The sequence below is a fragment of the Myotis nattereri genome (genome assembly GCF_964212035.1).
Source record: "Myotis nattereri genome assembly, chromosome: 2".
Lineage (NCBI taxonomy): Eukaryota > Metazoa > Chordata > Mammalia > Chiroptera > Vespertilionidae > Myotis > Myotis nattereri.
Window position 1 is genome coordinate 121,421,109 of NC_138076.1, and position 18,053 is coordinate 121,439,161.

At 52.9% G+C, this 18,053-nt stretch overlaps 1 protein-coding gene across 1 annotated transcript in view; it reads right to left on the reverse strand.

Annotated features, from left to right (window-relative positions):
- Positions 1 to 597: 597 nt before the first annotated feature.
- The window catches only part of B4GALNT3 (beta-1,4-N-acetyl-galactosaminyltransferase 3), a gene marked incomplete at both ends in the record, with an annotated part of 94,002 nt that continues 76,546 nt past the window's right edge, over positions 598 to 18,053 (reverse strand). Inside the window, 17 exons of the mRNA XM_081083656.1 lie at positions 598 to 706; positions 2,519 to 2,645; positions 3,335 to 3,488; positions 3,864 to 3,936; positions 4,157 to 4,310; positions 4,990 to 5,309; positions 7,048 to 7,825; positions 8,703 to 8,764; positions 9,261 to 9,361; positions 10,519 to 10,628; positions 11,412 to 11,555; positions 13,375 to 13,441; positions 13,554 to 13,632; positions 14,705 to 14,772; positions 15,301 to 15,401; positions 15,792 to 15,882; positions 16,375 to 16,470. Coding sequence (XP_080939782.1) covers positions 598 to 706; positions 2,519 to 2,645; positions 3,335 to 3,488; positions 3,864 to 3,936; positions 4,157 to 4,310; positions 4,990 to 5,309; positions 7,048 to 7,825; positions 8,703 to 8,764; positions 9,261 to 9,361; positions 10,519 to 10,628; positions 11,412 to 11,555; positions 13,375 to 13,441; positions 13,554 to 13,632; positions 14,705 to 14,772; positions 15,301 to 15,401; positions 15,792 to 15,882; positions 16,375 to 16,470 — 2,634 coding nt within the window. The remainder of the gene's footprint in view (positions 707 to 2,518; positions 2,646 to 3,334; positions 3,489 to 3,863; positions 3,937 to 4,156; positions 4,311 to 4,989; positions 5,310 to 7,047; positions 7,826 to 8,702; positions 8,765 to 9,260; positions 9,362 to 10,518; positions 10,629 to 11,411; positions 11,556 to 13,374; positions 13,442 to 13,553; positions 13,633 to 14,704; positions 14,773 to 15,300; positions 15,402 to 15,791; positions 15,883 to 16,374; positions 16,471 to 18,053) is intronic.

Here is an 18,053-nt window from a genome sequence, read left to right on the forward strand (position 1 = left end):
CTCTGGTTATAAATCAGCTGCCGATCACAGACCGAGGGACACAGCTCTACACGGGAGTGGGTCTGAGGTATGCAAGTGGGGACACTCTCTAAAGGCACGACTCCATCCCCCTCTTGTAGTCAATGCTGGGTCTTGGACAGTTAAGGTTTGCTTTTCTGATAAAAAAAAAAAAAATGAAACCCCAATAAAATATGTCCAATAGAAGAGCTTCCAGTTCCTGGTCGCTGTTCCTGTGAGGAGCGCAGGGTGGGTGCTGGCACGCACCTCAAAGATGTAGGATGGTGTCACTCAAGCAGGTCTTCCCCTCCCTGACCTAACTGCACAGCCTCTGTGACTGTGAGCGAGCAGCCCCTCAAGCTGCCCTTCACAAAGTCTTCTGTCTTCCGTCTGCAGGCCCAGAGGATGGAGAGAGGGGCCTCGATAGCTGTCTGCAAGGGGACAGCTCCCAGTGGAGTGGGGGTGTTATGCTGAGGCCTTGGGGGCCCAGCCATGGCTTCTGCTCCCCACCTCACTTCCCCCAGCAGTCCACAGGGTGCTGGGGAGCAGCTGCGAGTCAAGGGGCAGGAAGTGGTCGGTCCAGTGGGCCACCCCTTGGGATTACGGCATCTTCATCTGGCGGCGGTTCCACATGCCTCGCTTGGAATGGAAGTGATGGAAGAAGTTCCTGAGGGAGAGACGGTCCACTTCCAGGCCTGCTTGGAGGATCCTGAGTGAGAGAGGGGCAGGATGAGCCACAGAGCACAGGAGGCAACCAGGCGCCACATCTACAACAGCCCCGTCCCTGTCTTCCTGTTTGTTCCCCGCAGGCAGGAGCGGGGTGTGGTGCAGAGTGTGGGCTTTGGAGCCCGACAGCCTGAGTTTGAATCCCAGCTCCACACCATATAAGTCACATCATCTCTCAGAGCCTCAGTTCACTAATCTAGAAGGAGGATAGTGACATACAGGCACTCGAGGGTGGTGGCAGAGGAGAGATGGCAGACAGAGGTGCTCAGCACAGTGCCTGGCACTCAGCCAGCAGGGGACACATCATTGTGTCTGACGGAGACAGAGGCGGGAGACCTCATCCTAGCCCTCCCCTGTCCTTCTACATGCACAGCCCACGGGGACTCCCTCTCCCAGAGAGACCTGTACGTTGGGCATGGGCACAAGTTACTGGAATCTGAAGCAGTTTCTTTCTCCTTGGGCTTCAGTAGAGGAAGGAGGGTTGAGAACTGAACCGGGGTCTGCATCTTCCCGGCCGCGCAGGAAGACCACAGGTGGAGGTGGCCACTAGTCCAGGCTTCTGTCCACTTTGGGATCTACTTGGATCTGGCTTTATGAGGCCGGGGCTATCTCACAGAAGCTCCCTCAACCTTCCTCCTTTGCACTTTAAACTCTCCTGGTATTATTATCGTCCTTTCCTTTCTTCCCTCTAGGGAAAAGGCATAAACACATGCAGCATTTATGCCTCTGACACTTACTAGTTGCAAGATTTGGGGCAAGTTAATAAGACTCAGTTTTCTCATCTGGAAAAATGGAGATAATTACACCTACCTCACGGAGGTTTGGGGGGACTGAATGAAGAAATGGATGTGAATCACCTACCAGTATAGGCAGACACCCACTGACTGGTGGCTGTGTTTTGCCCTCAGGAAGCAACACATCTCTTCCTTGTCAAGTCCCACTGCCCAGTGCTCCTGACCTTGCCCTGTCCCCCTCCCCTGGACACTGTTCCTACAATGACACCCTTTCTTACTTGGATTTTTACCCCCTCTCTCCTGTCCCCCCTCCCCTTAAGCTCAACTCTCCAAGTATCATCCTCTTTCCCACCCCTTCTGTTGGCAGCAAATTTCCTGAAAGAGGAATCTCATCCTAATGCAGCCTCCACTTCCTCACACCCACAAGTTCTGTAACCCCTGTGACCTGGGGTCCCGGCCCAGCCAGCTCCCGGCCGTGTCCTTCTCTGAGGTTTTCCATACCCACGACTGTTTCCTCCTCCCTGAAACTCCCTTCGCCCCAGGCTTCCAGGGACACAGACCTCATGGATGGCTTGTTGACCTTTAATGGTCCACACGACCTCTTTTGCTGGCTCAGAAGTCTTTCCTGACCCTTTGGCCTGTCTCTCTTATCCATCCAACAACTTCATCCTCCTCCCCAGGCAGCTGCGGGGGTGGGGGGGGGGGGGGGGAAGCGCTGACCTGGAGATGCAGCATGTGCTCCCACTGTGATTTGCTTGCTGCTCAGATCATTATCGTTTACATTTGTACCGGTCAGTTTTTGCTAACCTCATGACCGTTCATCAAGCACTTTCCATGCCAGCCCTGTGACAGAGACAAAGGCAGTATCCTCCCCTTTACAGACCGAGAAACTGAGTCTCCGCAAGAGAAGTAACTGGAGCCCAGTAAGTGGTAGAACTTCCTCCAAGTCCGATGCCTTCGCCTGCTTGTGGGGAACCTGCAGCCTAGGTGGCTGGGTCTAGGATGGTCTTGCCCCACTCCCTCCCCAGAGCAGAGCCCTCAGATGCCCCTCTCCCAGTCACCTGTCAAGCAGCTCCCAGTCTTCCCCACCCCAGCGGTCTCGGAACTCCTTGGTGTTCATGCCTCCGATCCTGTCTAGGTCTGACTTGTAGATGCCAAGCAGTCCAAATCCATTCACTTCCCAGTAGCCTGCGGACAGACAGGAAGAGATGAAAAGGGAAGTGGGAAGCTTTGAGTCCTCGAGGCCACCCTTTCTGTCACACTTCCAGGTGAGGTGAGCCAGGGGCCAGGAGGAAGGAGTAAAGAAGGCCTCCAGGTGGCATCCCTAGAGCCTCCTCTGCAAGATGGACAATGGCGTGCCTGCGGCTGAAAACTGTCTGATCTGGGCAAGTCCCTTGACTGTTTTTTGGGGGAAGCCCCCTGAGCTAAGGTGCAGAGTCCAGTGAAAGCAGCAGTCCTACCAGGGAGTGACCGAGGTCTGGTGACAGTCCTACATTAGGGTCTCACAATGGTAGCTACTAACAGTAGCGCGCGTCGGTTTCCTTGGCCATTTCCCTCTCCAGAGGAGGGGCCTGTCTTTCCATCTTTGCATCCTCACACGGCCAAGTCCGGCACGTAGTAAATGCTTAATAAACATGTGATGAATGAGTAAAGGGGAAGAGGGGAGGGCCATGTTCATCATTGCTGCTGCTGCTGCTGCTGTGGCTGGCAGCACAGCCCTTGGGGCACATCTCTGGACTGTCCAGGTGAGCAGAGCAGCAGGAGGGCAGGATGGGAGGGTGCTGCTGCTGTGTTAGACAGGACTGTTTCCAGCTCTGGGGTTAAAAACCAAGGCCAGGAGGTCTTTCCTACCCTCCCTAGACGAGAGCAGGGCTCACCCTCAGGCCACTGGGGAGTGGCCCCGCAATGAAGTCTCATCACCATGGGGGCGAAGGCCATCTTGCCCTCCACACAGTGCTTCCGGATGGTATCAATGATGCCAGCTGGGAAGTGGATGTGGAGATCACAGAGGAAGATGATGCTGTGCGGGTCCTGGGGACAGATGTGGGAGGATCAGCAGACCCTCCAACCAGGGCTACAAGGCCAAGCCACTCTCTAGGGCAATCCTCTGGCTCTTCCCATTTGCATGATTGACAAACCTCCACTAAACAAACGATTGGGCAGATTTCCACGGTACTGGGCATCAGAGCACAGTTCTTACAATCAGAGAGTAAATCCTGACTCCTCCCCCACTCTTCATGGACTCAAGGACTCTGGAAAAATGCTCCACCCTGGCAGCACAACAGAGAGGACCCCGTGTCCTCATTCCTTCCTCCCAGAGGAACTGACCTCCTTACACATCCCAAATGTCTCTACCTCTTAACCAACCTTTAATCTCATCTCCCAAGCCCCTCCCAGTCCATTTACCTTCACCAGGTCTATGCCAGCCTGAAGTCCAGCTGAGCGCTCGAAGTTTCCACCTAGTTTCATGTACTGGTAGCTGCAGGGGAAGAGAGAAGAGAGGGGCTGAGCATTAGGACTAGGCAGTCCCTGAAGGAAGTCTGCAGGCATAGAGGAGAGACGATGTGCTCCTGGAATGGGATTATGGCAGAGACTGGGGTCAGCAAAGCTGGATGAGACCTGTGGCTCTGCCCCGGACCCAGCAGTGCTGATTTGGGGAAGAGGGTTCAGGCTGCACGCCAGCCAGGAAACCTCCTCACCTCTGCAGCTTGGACCTTTTCAGGGCCATCTCGACATCCATGTCCTCACTGCTATAGTCAGTGATGATGATGTTGAAGTGTGAGTCGCTGGTGGCCTGGAACAGCTTTTCCATGTCTCTGATGAACTGCTGCACCCAGCGCGCCTGGTTCTTCACTACCCAAGTGGGGCAGGCAGAGAGAAAGAAGCAGAGGTGACACAAAGAAGGCATGCCCACGCCTGGGCCCTGCAGGACAGTCCCATCAGACCTCCGCTCAGGGGCGATGCAGCTGTGGGCAACCAGGAGCAATGCCGTACAGACACAGGCGAGCTCACTATGGAGGGGCCTCTCCACCCTGCACAGCCCCCCTGGCAGGGCCTCTGAGAAGGCCTTCGGCCAGGACTTGCCATCAGACTCTCATATTTACCCCTCATGCTCTGACACTTAAAACCTGTCATCTGTCTGCCTTATTCATCATCCTTATTTCCTGCCCCACCCCACTGTTACACTCCTATCTGTCACACAGTCCCCATTCTATTAGGTTCCCTCTCTGTCCTATCTCTCCAGGTCAGCTGTAAACCCCAGTACAACCCCAGTGGATTATCACACCCAACCTTGAAACTGGTACCATAGAAAGCGTGATGGCCTCGAGTCAGTATGTACTCTCAGCTCGAGCTTTCTAAACATGTACACTTAGACTAGTGACTTTTCTCTTGTGAGCCTCAGTTCCGCGACTGTAAAGTGGCCATTTTCACAAGCTCCCGGAAGATGGTCAGTGAGCAGAGACCTGGTGCTCAAGATTACTATTAGCGTCCCTGCTCCGCTGACAGTGCCCAGGCTCGGCTGGAGGCTCACCAGGCACGATGAAGTGGACCACTGCTCGGTGATTCCAGGAGAAGCCCTGGGGCCAGCACAGCTTGGGCTCTGGGGCCCGGACATTCAAGACACGTCTCTGGCGGTTGTGTGGGCCCCACACCAGGCCCTGCAGGTTCCGGGCCTCGGCCTCTTCCCCACCAGCTGGATCGATGCCCTGCCAGCCTCGCGCAGACACATACTCAGAGAGCCGCACCAGGCGCTGGCCTTGCTCCAGCAGCTCAAGCTCCAGGAGGTAGCGACCCCCACGTAGCTGGTCTTGCCGCTTCTCCACATTCACAATGCGCCGCAGCTGGTATCTCCTATGGCAAAAAGGGTGGGGGGCTTGAGTAATTCTTTCCCCCACTGTGGGGCAGCGTGGTGTGGTAGAAGCCTACAAGGCCAATTGTCAAGAAACTCTGGTATTTGTCCTCGCTTTGCCATTGGCTAAGTTGCTTATGCAAGATGCTTTTAACCTCTCTAGTGTTCCCTGCCTCCGCCTTTATCTTTTATTTGTTTTTGGTTGTTTTGTGTGTGTTTTGTGCCTCCATCTTTAAAAATGCACCTATTGAGTTGTGATGATCTCTAAACTCTTTCATAGCTCTGAGATTGTATATAAGGTGAATGAGTTTCCTTCAGAAGTTGACTCTAATTAATAAAATACTCTGTTCAAACAACAGCACATAATACATAATTAGGTAAATGTTCATTGGTTGGCTCAACATCATTAGTCACTAGGGAAATGTAAATCAAAAAGACAATGTGAGATACCATTTCACACCCATTAGAGTGGTTATTTAAAAAAGGAAAATGACATGTGCTGGCAAAGGATGTAGAGAAATTGGAACCTTCATACACTGCTGAGGGGAATGTAAAATGGTGTAGCTGATTTGGAAGAGACTGGCAGGTCCCCAAAATATTAAACACAGAGTTACCATATGACCCAGCAATTCTACTCCTAGGTGTATACCCAAGAGAAATGAAAACATGATCACACAAAAACTTAGTACACCAATGTTCCGAGTAGCCTGGTATTCAAAATAGCCAAAAAGTGGAAACACCTAAATGTCAATTAAGTGATGAATGGATACACACTATGTGGTATATTCCTACTAAGGAATATTATACAGCAATATAAAGGATGGAAATAGGCAATACATTTTACATGGATGAGCCTTGAAAGCATTTTGCTATGTCTAAGAAGACAGACACAAAAGGCCACATATTATATAATTGCATTTATGTGAAATGTCTAAATAGGTAAATCTATAGTGATAGAAAGTAGAGACTGGGAAGAGGGAGGAATGGGAATTAACCACTATTAGCTACAGGGTTCCTTTAAAAAGTGATAGAAATGGCCCAACTGGTGTGGCTCAGTAGTTAGCGGTGACCCAAGAGGTTACCAGTTCGATTCCCAGTCAGGGTGCCGGGAATGCAGGCACAACCCCCAGTAGGGGGTGTGCAGGAGGCAGCCGATGGATGTTTCTCTTTCATCAGTGTTTCTATCTCTCTATCCCTCTCCCTTCCTCTCTTTTTAAAATCAATAAAAACATTTTTAAAAAAGTGATAGAAATGCTCTGGAATCAGAAAATGGTGATGGTCACACAATATATAAATATACTTAAAACCCACTGAATCGTATACTCTTAAATGGTGTGGGAATTTTATCTTAATTGGAAAAAATGTTGATTGGTTAAATGAATGAAACAACAAAGAGCTCAGCCATTCTAGCCCTTCTAGCCCACATCTGGGGTTTGTTCCTATTAGTCTCTTTTAGCCTCCGTTTTGCCTGATCTGTCTTTTTACTAGCTCCTTCCCTGAGAGAGGGGACCACATTTGCCAGGTCTTCCCTGTGCTTTTAGACTGGGAGCCAAGGCATTTCAAAACCTTGCTTGATGGTGGGACGAAGACCTGACTGGTCCAGGTCACCTCCAGGAGCAGGGGCTCCAGGCACTTGTCCTTTCCAGGAGTCTGCAACAAGGGAACCCACTACAGCCCCCAGGTCCCTGCCCCCTGGGCCAGCATGCCTCAGCCCCGGCCCAGGAGAGCCCTTTACCTTACCCCCGGCTCCTCTGGTTGAGCTTCTTTATGAAGACCCGTGTGATCTCGAGAGCCTCCTGCTCTGGAAGCAGCAGGTTGCCAGATGTGTTACAGCTCAGATCAATCCAGTCAGTCCGCAGGGCTTGGAAGTCAAGGTTCTGTGCACTGAAAGTCTGGTCCCAGTTTACCACTGGGTCAAACATGGGCACGTATTCAAACACCTCACTCACATCCTCTTCCTCTTCCTCTTCTTCACCCTCTTCCTCTCCCTCCACCTGCCCTTCCTGGCCTGCAGCTGCTACCACCTTCTCCTCCCCAGGCCAACCCCTCCTGGGGGCCAGAGGCTCCATCCTGTCACCCCTCCTCTGCTCTGCAATGTATGACTCAACTTGATTAAGCCACTGGGACTGCCCTAGAGTCTTCCTGGGGCTATCACCAGTGGGCCTGGGCCTTTTGATTTGAGGTAGGTTCCCCATCCGGTGCCTAGGCCACTTGTCAGAATGAGGTGGATTTTGGCTGGGCTCAGGTCTGGGTTTTCTCTCCATCTTCTCTGCTTGCTGGACTGGGACATTGCTGGTCTTCACTGGGAAGGGAGTTATAGAGTTCTGCTTGGAAAGGGGGGCAGGCAGCCCCTCCCGGGGCCGGGCCAGGAGTTTCCGCAGGCTCCGCAGGTGGTAGTCAGTGACATCCTGCCCAGGGGTAGAGGTAGGCACGTGTTTTCCCTCTGGCTCAGTGGAAGCAGGGGTCTCCTCTGCTGCCTCTCCATACTGGGACTCTTCTAGAAGGCCTTCTTCAAAACCTGTCATTAATAACAACCATTCCTCACGTCAGAGTTTGCAAGCTTTTCCCAAGACATACAAATACCTGGTGATTATGTGTGATACTTCAAGGGGTTTCAGACAGGGATGGCATCTGGGCTCTGCCACTTATTGTGTGACCTGGGTGAGTCACTCACGCAGTAACCCCAGTTTCTCCATTTGCATAAAGGGAATAATGAGCCATCTTCCACAGGTTTTTGTGAAGACAGAGTGATATAAATACACAAAATGCCTAGCAGGTGCCTGGCACATGGAGGATTCCAACAAACGGCCCAACCCAGGCCCTAGCGCCTCAAGAAGAAAGGCCACAGGAAGACAGTGCTTCTCTGTAGAACTTCTCAAATGACGTGCTAGCGACAGCGCACCCTGGGGCAGCCCAAGTAATCTCCAGGGCTCGGAACCTCCAGCTGACCCAGCCTGCTGTCACCAACAGTCATGTTCTTGTAGAACATGTGCCTTGATATAGAAAAGCTGGGAATACTGCTCTGCACCCTTGGGTGTGGAAGGAGTGGCCATGTGGTTTGGATTTTTTTTTAAATATTTTTTTATTGATTTCAGAGAGGAAGGGAAAGGGAGAGAAATAGAAACATCAATGATGAAAGAGAATCACTGATCAGCTACCTCCCGCATGCCCCCACTGGGGATCAAGCCCACAAGCCTGGCATGTACCCTGACTGGGAATTGAACTGTGAACTCCTGGTTCATAGGTCAACGCTCAATCACTGAGCCATGTTGGCTGGACTCGTTTGAATTTTAAGCTCCTCAGGTGCAGGGCTAGCACAGTCTGAACTTCTCTTAGAAATAGACCATGGTCATCCCTCCCAGCCTGACCTGGAAGCCCCAGTTCTCACTCTGTACCTGGCTGCTCTGGCCCCTGCTTCTCAGGCTGGTCAATCTTGATGTACTCCTGGAAGCTGAACCTGTAGGAGGAAGGGAAAAGCAGACTGCACAGGTGCCCTGCAGGCAGAGCATAAGGCTCTGCTGGAAGTTCCAGCAGCAGTCTGAAGTCATGTCCTAGACCAGCCGTGGGCAAACTACGGCCCGCGGGCTGGATCCGGCCTGTTTGAAATGAATAAAACTAAAAAAAAAAAAAAAAAAAGACCGTACCCTTTTATGTAATGATGTTTACTTTGAATTTATATTAGTTCACACAAACACTCCATCCATGCTTTTGTTCCGGCCCTCCGGTCCAGTTTAAGAACCCATTGTGACCCTCGAGTCAAAAAGTTTGCCCACCCCTGTCCTAGACCATGTGTGTGTGTGTGTGGGGGGGGGGGGATGGTATCCGTGAGTATGGCAAGTGCCTAGGAAAGGCCAAGGCTCCTTGGGCTGCAGGGCCATTGAGTCCCTCTGGTCCAGGCAGCTCCCCTGGCTCCTGCAGAGCGCCATCTTCTTGCCTCGTTCAGTGTTGCTCACCTGTCCTGGTAGAATGTGTTTTCTTGGTAGAAGCATTTGTTATAGGTTTCCATGTGGCTAAGGCGGGTGTAGTCATTGGGGTAAACAAAGGACAGATGGACCTGGAGGTAGAGAAAGAAGCAGCAGGAGAAAGAAGATGGGATCTTGGTAAGAAATCAGCCAACCAGAGTTGCACCTGCCCCCACCTCCCCACCTCCTAGGAACCTGCCCTAATGGGGAGGGAAGGGCTGCTCTGAGCTCTGAATGCAACATCTGCTCATGCAGACCAGGATTCCACTCCTCTCTCTCTTTTTTTAAATCCTCACCTGAGGATATGTTTATTGATTTTAGAGAGGGAGGGAGAGAGATTAATGTGAGAGAAAACATCAATTGGTTGTCTTCCGTACATGCCCGACCACAGATCAAATCTGCAACCCTTTGGTGTAGGGGACAACACTCCAACCAACTGAGCCACACTGGCCAGGGCCCACTCCACTCTATGCCTCCTCTCTGGGCTCTCTGGACCTAACATAACCCCTACAGGCTAGTTCTCCAGTGCACACGTTCCTCATCTCCCGACCCAGCTCATTCTCTCAGCTGCAGACCCTACCTCCTCCTCCTGTCATCTTATCCTCTCCTGCAACCTCTACACCTTTACCTGCAACCTCCCACCACCCTGGAACAACCCCTTTTGTTATTTACTTCACTATTTTTTGCCCCCTTTAAACATAGCTCAAGGTGATCACCACCCAAAACCTTCTCCGTGCCACCCCAGCCATCCTCTGAGTCCTGGTCATTCTCTCCTGCCTCCAGCACTCTCTGTTCTTCTGCCTCTCTAGTTTCCACATAGCCTGAAAGTTCTCTCGCGTTCCCCTCCATAGCTCATTTCTCCAGTGTCTTATCTATGAGTTTAATAGGTGCTGCTGGCCGACTGGCTGGTAGGACTGACCCGGGCAGGACAGGGTTGTGTAGCCCATGGAGCAAAGAGTGTAAGAAGCCTCATGCCAGCCCACCTCACATCATCACTGTGGCAGAACTGGTGTATGGGGTTCCCTAAGGCAGAACTCCACTCTCAGGCTTTGCAGGGCAGTCCACCTGGGCCAGAAGCAGCTTGGAATGCTCATTCTCCCAGCCCAGGGGCCTGGGAGGCCACCCTGTCTGTCTGCTGGTATGCGACGTGGGGAGGAGCGGGAAGTCAGCTTCAGCAACCCCCCATCTCAGCCATAGGCAGCAAGCCCTCTCTCACTCCTGCCCCCCACTGTCCGGGCCCCAGACTTACAAACCGGAGGCCCTGGTAGCGCTGCAGGGGGAGCCCATCCACCAGGTAGCTGGGTTTGTAGGGACAATCAGGCAGGACGTGGCGGAGAAGAGACTTGGAGATCAGAGGCACTGAGGACAGTAAGGGAAGGGGATGAGGATGGGGAGTGGGAGCCAGAAATAGGGCTGGCTTAGAGCCACAAAGGCTCCTGGCGGAGGGCGGAGGGCTGAAGTCCTCCGCCCTGAGCAGCTCCTTTGTATTCACTGGAGGCAGCTGTGGACAGAGCCCACGGCCCTTGGCTGAGGTTGGCAGACCAGGGCTGGCACCACTCCTCTGGGGCGGGGGCATTCACGGAGCACCTTGGCGGCAGAGGACTCAGACTCCCTAGTTCAAGGCACAGTATGGCATTGGGATCGCTGTACAGGGCTGGCCTCAATAAAGGTTTAGAGACTTCCAAGTGCAGTGCAATAACTGAATTTCCTTTGAGAAGCGGGGGATGCAGGACATGATTTTGTCATCTTTTAAAATGTACACACTCCCAAGTGTTTAAGACTCTGACACCTTAGGGGGAACATCCTAGTATTTCTCTCACTGGGTAAGAAGAGCCAGAATCCAGTTAGAAACTATGGGGTTTGTGATTGCAGAGGGACACCCAGGGAACTTCTGGGTTCGAGTTCTCTTTCTAGTCCTGGGCAGTAGTTACACAAATGTTTGCTCTGTAACGATTTGTGTAGTGTGAAGTTGTACATGTATGTTTTTGTAGTTTTCTGTGTGCATGTTATATTTCACACTACAATCTTCTGGGTTTGGGGACACTGGTAGAACTGACAGGTCTCCTGAGTCTCCACCCACACCACGGGCCTGGCCATATACCGTCCCCAGACTGGGTGACAAGTATGCAGCCGAGGCCTCACCTCGATAGAGGGTGTCCCGGGGGTCAGGCCGAAGCATGTCAGCGAGGGGCTGCTCATCTGTGGGAAGAGAGTCTGGGGAGCCTGCATGGCTGGCTGCTGTCTGTGGGATGTGGCCCACCTCATCCATCCTTAGGAACGTCTCATCTGGGCCAGGGAAGAAAGAAAAGAGGGCAGCTGTGAGCCCTGGAGCAAACCCAGCCCAGAACCCGGGCCCTGTCTCTTTGAGGGGCCGGGGAAGAGGCTCAGTCAAGGCTCCTGTACACCCCCAGAGGCAGGACAGGACGTGCTCGACCCTCTTCCCTCTCGCCCTGCCCCCCATAACTTGTGGTTTCAGCTCTTTATCTCCCTTTGACTCTCTCCACTGGCCCCGTGACCAGCACACACCACAATTTCTGTGTGAATTGGAAAAGAACACATCTCCCTCAAAATGTTTTACAGCTGTCTGCTAGGAATTTGTCATTTTATAAGTACTAGTATGTTTAATTTATTGAACAAACACATATATAGTTCTTACTAAATAATAAGCCAGGCATGTTCTAAGCATCTTACAAATAACCCATTTAGCCCAGCCTGCTTGGCTCAGTGGTTGAGCATTGACCTATGAACCAGGAGGTCACAGTTTGGTTCCGGGTTGGGGCACATGCCTGGGTTTCAGGCTCGATCCCCAGGGTGGGGCATGCAGGAGGCAGCTGATCAATGATTCTCTCTCATCACTGATGTTTCTCTCTCCCTTTCCCTTTCTCTCTGAAATCAATAAAAATATATTAAAAAACAAACAACCCAAATAACCCATTTAATCTTCATAACACCACATGACATGTATTATTATTATTCCTATTTTACAGAAAAGGAACTGTGGCAAAGAGACTCTAAGTCATTTGCCTAAGATCACATAACTGATAAGTGGCAGTTTGAACCTGGCAGTCTAGTCTCAGCCTGCAGACTATGCTGCAGCTCCAACAGCTCAGCAATGCCAATGAGCAGGGTGCCCCCTAGCGTTCCCAGCAGCCCTGCTCCTCACCTGAGGGCTGGTTGCCTGTCTCTGTTCTCTGCCTCTTGGGTTCATTTGTCTTCAGCGGCAACTAGAGCTCTCCTACACCCAAGGCTAGTTACATCTGGTCCATCTATTAATTTCTTACCTAAACTTTGCTAGGGGTCTCTTTCCTCTTGATTCACATAGAATCTATGGATTCCAATTCTCTCCTCTTCCTCTCGCAGCAACCCAGCAACTCACAACCTGTCCCTCTGCTTTGACTTTGTGGCTTCTTGCTTTGGTCACCGGTAATCTCCTCCCACTCACCATTCCACAGATGCCACCCTCTCCAGGGAACCCAGACCTTCCCTTTCTCTCCATCCTGCCCCCTTCTCACACACACGCCTCCCCCTGCCTCCCAGTCCCCTCCCAGCACTTCCTTCCTCCTACAGGGTTCTAGCCCTGTCTGCTCTTCCTACTCCCAGGGCCCACACGGCCCCACCTGCCAGGTGGCAATTCCTAGTGGGACCTCCAGATGAGAGTCTTGCTAAGGAAATCATAAGCAATGAAGAGTATGATGGAAGAGTTCATTTACTGAGAATTTAAAGCAGTGAGAACAGTTTCCTCTGCTCTGCCATGGCTTGGAAAGAACCATGGCTGCCTCATCTGTGACATAGGAGATTGGCCTTACTCAGGTTTTCATGTGGAGTGAGCCTCGTGGTCTCTGGATCCCCTTGAAATTATACACACAATACGGTTTGTGGGTGCACGAAGGCTCAGAGCTTCCATCAGGTTCTCAAAGGGGCCCCTGACCCCGGAGAGCTAAGGACCTCTGATCTTAGGTTCTATTCCTATCCCTTCACACCCACGTTCCAAGCACCTTGAGCTTTAGCCTCCACACCCACTCCCCGACTCAGTTCCCCAGGTGGGCTGAGCCTCTCGTGGGGTGCCCCTGGCCTCCATCTCAGGCGAGGGGCTGAGCCTACTCACTTGTGAAGAGGGACAGGGAAGCGGAGTCGATGATGGTGAACTTGGCTCCAGGGTCATTCCGTCGCCACTAGAAGAGGAGAGAATATGGATGTTGGCAGGTATTAGATTTCGAAAAGGGTCCAAGGGACGAGGGAACAGGAGTGGCTAGGAGCTGAGCTAGGAGGGGCAGGAACACTCACTGCGACTTCCACGTGGTCCGTGCCCTCGTCATTCTGCTTGTGTAGCACCTCAAAGTAGTACCTGCGGGAGGCTGACAGGCTGACGGGAGGAGAGAGCCGAGAAAGGGAAAGCTGTCTCCAGCCCTGTGGCCATCCCTCTGCCCCACTCTTCCACTGCGCCCACCTATAAACTCCCTTGTCACTTAACCGCCTGGGTTAGAGTCCCCACTCCACCACTGACGAACAGTGTAACCCTGGTTTTCTCTTCTGGAAGATGGCAATGATAACAGTACTTACTTCACAGGACAATAGAGAGAATAAAAAATAAATAATAATGAACCCTTATAGAGTTGTTACTGTGGGCTAGGCACTGTTCTAAGAGCTTTGTATATATTAAGTCGCTTAATCCTTCTCGCAGGTGAGAACAGAGGCAGAGAAATCTTGGGCAGTTTTCCCAAGCCCCGAGGTAACGTGGTGGAGTGGGGTCTGGACCGGCAGGCTTGTTTCAGAGCCCATGTCGTTAGCTGTTATGCTGAATTGCACCACAGAGGCTGGCACAGAGCAGCGCTCTTTGCAAGCTGGACTGTCATTATTACCATCAAGCCAATGCAAGTTCTCGCTTGTGTGCGCGCCAGCCACCAGGTGGTGCTCGGACGCTGGGCTAAGTCCCCCTTCCAGCATGTTAAAGTGACTCCAGCCACTACCGGCGGGGAGGGCCTTTGTTTCCCTCCAGTCTAGCAAGTCCGCTGCGACTAGGACCTTTGCGTTGCGCAGGCGGAGCAGCAGGTGCTCGGGCTGCATAGCTGTGGACATCTCTGGGTACAGAGAACCTGTGGAAGGCAAGGACTGGGAGAAGGGAGGCCTATTTTTGCTTTCCAGTCCTGAGTGTCACCAAACAGCTGGGAGGCCTTCATTAAGTCATTCCCCCTGGGCCTCAGTTTCTTAATCTGTGAAATGAGGGATGATGAGCCAGATGGCTTCTAAGTCAAAGACTTCATTTACCAAAATGCACGGTGCCCTGACCACTGAGGCCTGTGAATGAGGACGGCTGGAGAGTGGAGGGGGCAGGTGGAAGGAGGGCTGGGCTCTACGACTTGGATTTGGCCTCAGCCCCTGGGGGAGGCTGGGGTTTCTCTGGCGCTCTTGTGCATGTCCTGACACTGCACACTCACCTCACTGGCTTGGAAATTTGACTCCGAAATTTCCCAAACTCTCCAGGGGCAGTCCACTCCTTTCCAGTCTACAAGTGTGAGGAGAGAGAGTAGAAGAAGGAGGGAAGGAGAAAATATGAAGGATGAGAGGTGGTGAGTGAAGAAAAAGGAAGGAATGAGGAGGAGAAAAGTTGAGAGAGTGAACAGAGGAAGGAAGATGGTGAGTGACGATGGGAGAGAAAACAGAAGGGAGTTAAGGGAGTGACCAAGTGACCCATGCAAGAAGCACCTCCCCGCTTCCAGAAGGGCCGCAGCATCCATCCCCTTGGGTGAGTCCTTCGCACTGAGCTAAGGAGTCTTGAACCAAAAGGTGTTATGTGGCCCAGGCCCAGCCCAAAGATGAATCTCCGTGGGGTCTTCTCCCAGCCTCAGACTGACTCCTTCCTCCTCCTCCTCCGCGGGGTAAAATGGGATGGGGTGAGAGGATCTTCTTGTTCCCACCTTTTCCCTGGCAATCACACCAGAGTCACTAGTGGTGATGAGAGTCTACTGATGGAGGCGGGGCCCCTTCAATGCCTGGCACCTGGACCAAGGGAGATGGGCTGAGCTGACCCTACCTTGCCCACACTGGCCAGTAGCTGAAGACCTGAAACCTGGTCGTCCTGGCTCAGCCAGAATTCCGCATTGTCGTCTGCAGCAACGGCAAACTGGATTGGCCCTAGGCAGCGGGGGAGAGTCCAGGTGAGAGCAAGAACATCAGTGTCAGGGCTGAGGCCTGTGTTATGTGTAGTCATTAAATTCTCTTGGGGCCTTGGTGCGTGGCTTCCCCCCGGTAGAGTGGGTTTCTCCACCCTGGGAGACACTGCGTAGGTGGGAAGACTAGAGAGAGAGGTGAGCTAGTTCCAGACTCTGCAAGTCAAGGAGTGAAGACAGCCTGTGGGTGGGGGTGGACCGGATGAGACTGCACCTGCACTCGATTTCTCATCAAAGATGTACTAACAGGGTCCCAGGGCAGACTTATTTCACAGCCACGGGCCTATGTTCTCTGGACTCCCTAAAGAACTCCGGGGCAGGAAGTGGAAGGGTGGGACGTTGGGGCTGGCCTCACCATCGGTGAAGGGGTGCAGGTAGCCAAAGATGCGGAGGCCATAGTTGGTCCATTTGGGAGATACGGCCAGCTTCCTCAGAGTTGTGCGGATCTATGCCAAGAAAGGGGAGGAAAACTGTTACCCAGAAGAGGGAAGAGGAAGTGGAGACTGGTCCAGTCAGGCCTGGTGGGAAGATCAGGAGGGAGGGCGACAGGCTGGGCCAGGGCATGGCTTGGTATGAAATATGGGGAAGATTTCCACTCCCACTGGGCCACTTTGTCCAGGTGACCGTGAAGAGTACACCACCAGCACAACTGCACATGATGGCCCTGGGAAAACTAGATGATGAACCAAAATGAGGGTCTAAAGCTGAAATGGTGGCGAGGATGACAGAGACATCGAAGGAATCTCTAGGGTGGGAACAAGCAGATACTGTGCAGAGAGGAAAGAAGGGCCCACGAGATAAAGGAAAGAAAGCAAACCAGAAGTAAAAAGAAAGATGGGGAAGACAGAAGATGGGTGGGGGGGATAAGAGACAGAAGTAGGCAGAGGAAGAGGAGATGGTGTGGAGAGAGAAAGGAGAGGGGGGCCCACAGCACTCACATGGGGGTACAGAGGGAAGTGGAGGTTTCTCCTGAGCTGCTGGATGGAGCTGCCACACCAGTCTTCAAACACATGCAGGTTGGCGCGGCCCCGGAACTGTACGGGCGGAGAAGCAGGTGAGAGTGAGCACCCCAAACCTGCCCCTGCGGCCCATGACTTGAAGAGGCTGGGTGGAGAGTCAGAGGCACGGGCCACCACAGCCCCAGCACGAGTGTTCCTCTCACTGTTGAAGGTCATGGCCCACTTTAGTCCCATTCCCATCCTTGGGACCCTTGGCTTCTTTCAGAAACTTCATCCTCATGGCCTGGCCCTGAGGCTTGCGTGTTTTTCTTGCCATGCATGTGTGCAAATGTACATGTGTACACACACACACACACACACACACACACACACACACACTCACACACACACTCCCAGCTCTTTCCACGCAGGAAGGGGGCTGGTTTGCATTCCCCAGGCGCGGGGGAGTAACAGCCACACAGAATGGTAGAAATGAGAGGGAACTGGAAGGAAGTGCCAAGCTGGGGTTTCAGCCGAAGACTTGCTCCCTCCTCTCCTCTTCCCCTAATGCCCAGGGAGAGAAAAGCTCCACAGCTGTCTGCGGGTGAAATCTTATCTACCCAGCGGTCTCCACGCTGGGGGCTCCCCTTGTGGGGAAGCAGCTGGGAAAGCGCTGCAGGAGGTTTCTGGGGACTCATCGGCAGACCAGGCCTCCCACCGCTCTCAGGAGCTCAAAGCCTCACTTTGCCCAGGCCTCACCTGAATAATGAACCAGGTGCCCGGTCTTCCAGGCAATCCTGGGAAGGCTCCTGGGAAGACGGGAGCAGAGGATGTGTTCTCTCTCTCCTCCTCAGAACAGGGCATGAAGTCCTGGAGCAGAGGGCCCCCTTCAAATGAAAGGACTAAGGCAGCAGCAAGTACTCAGGGTGGGTGGAAGCCTGGAGCTTGGGGGAGGCGGGGGGAGGCGAAGCATGGGGATACTGTCCCAATTTATCCTGACAGAGTTTCAGATTACCCCACCTCAGCTCTTTTCTCCTCCCCTCCCCCAGAGCTTAATCTCCAGGTTGTGGGAGGTGGGACCTCAATTACTCTACACAAACAGACCCTGCCCTGCCCTCCCCATTGTGGCCCATCAGTTATCAAAATCTACGCTGCCCTTAGGAAAACAGAGGAAGGGCCCCCCAGACTGGAAGCCCAGATAGAAGGAAGTGACATAAGGTCTCCAGCAAGAGATCTGGAGGGAGAGATGGGAGGGGAGAGAACATGGGGGTGGGGGAGAACTCCTCAGCAGGAATGTGGCTGGTGGGGTGGGCGCAGGCGCCAGCTCACTAGCTCACAGCTGGATCCACAAACGACCAAGGAGGGCCCATCATTCCCCATCCCTTCAGCAGCTTGGCACTTCCTGGGTGTGCTGGCCTGGTCAGTGCTAGGAATGTGGGATCTTGGGAAGCAGCCATCACTCCAGGGAATATGAGTGGGGGGCTGGGATGGGTGGTAGAGAGAATGTGGGCTGGGTAGGTGGGGGGCGGGGGGGGGGGGAGGCGGGTTCAGGCTTCTTGGAAGGAAAGAATGGGTACATTGTGCTCCATTTACAAGACTCAGTGTCTTCTGCCAATGGCCTCCTCACTGCCCCTTCCTAGGACTTTCTGGGCAGTGTGCTCAGATCCACAAGATGCGGA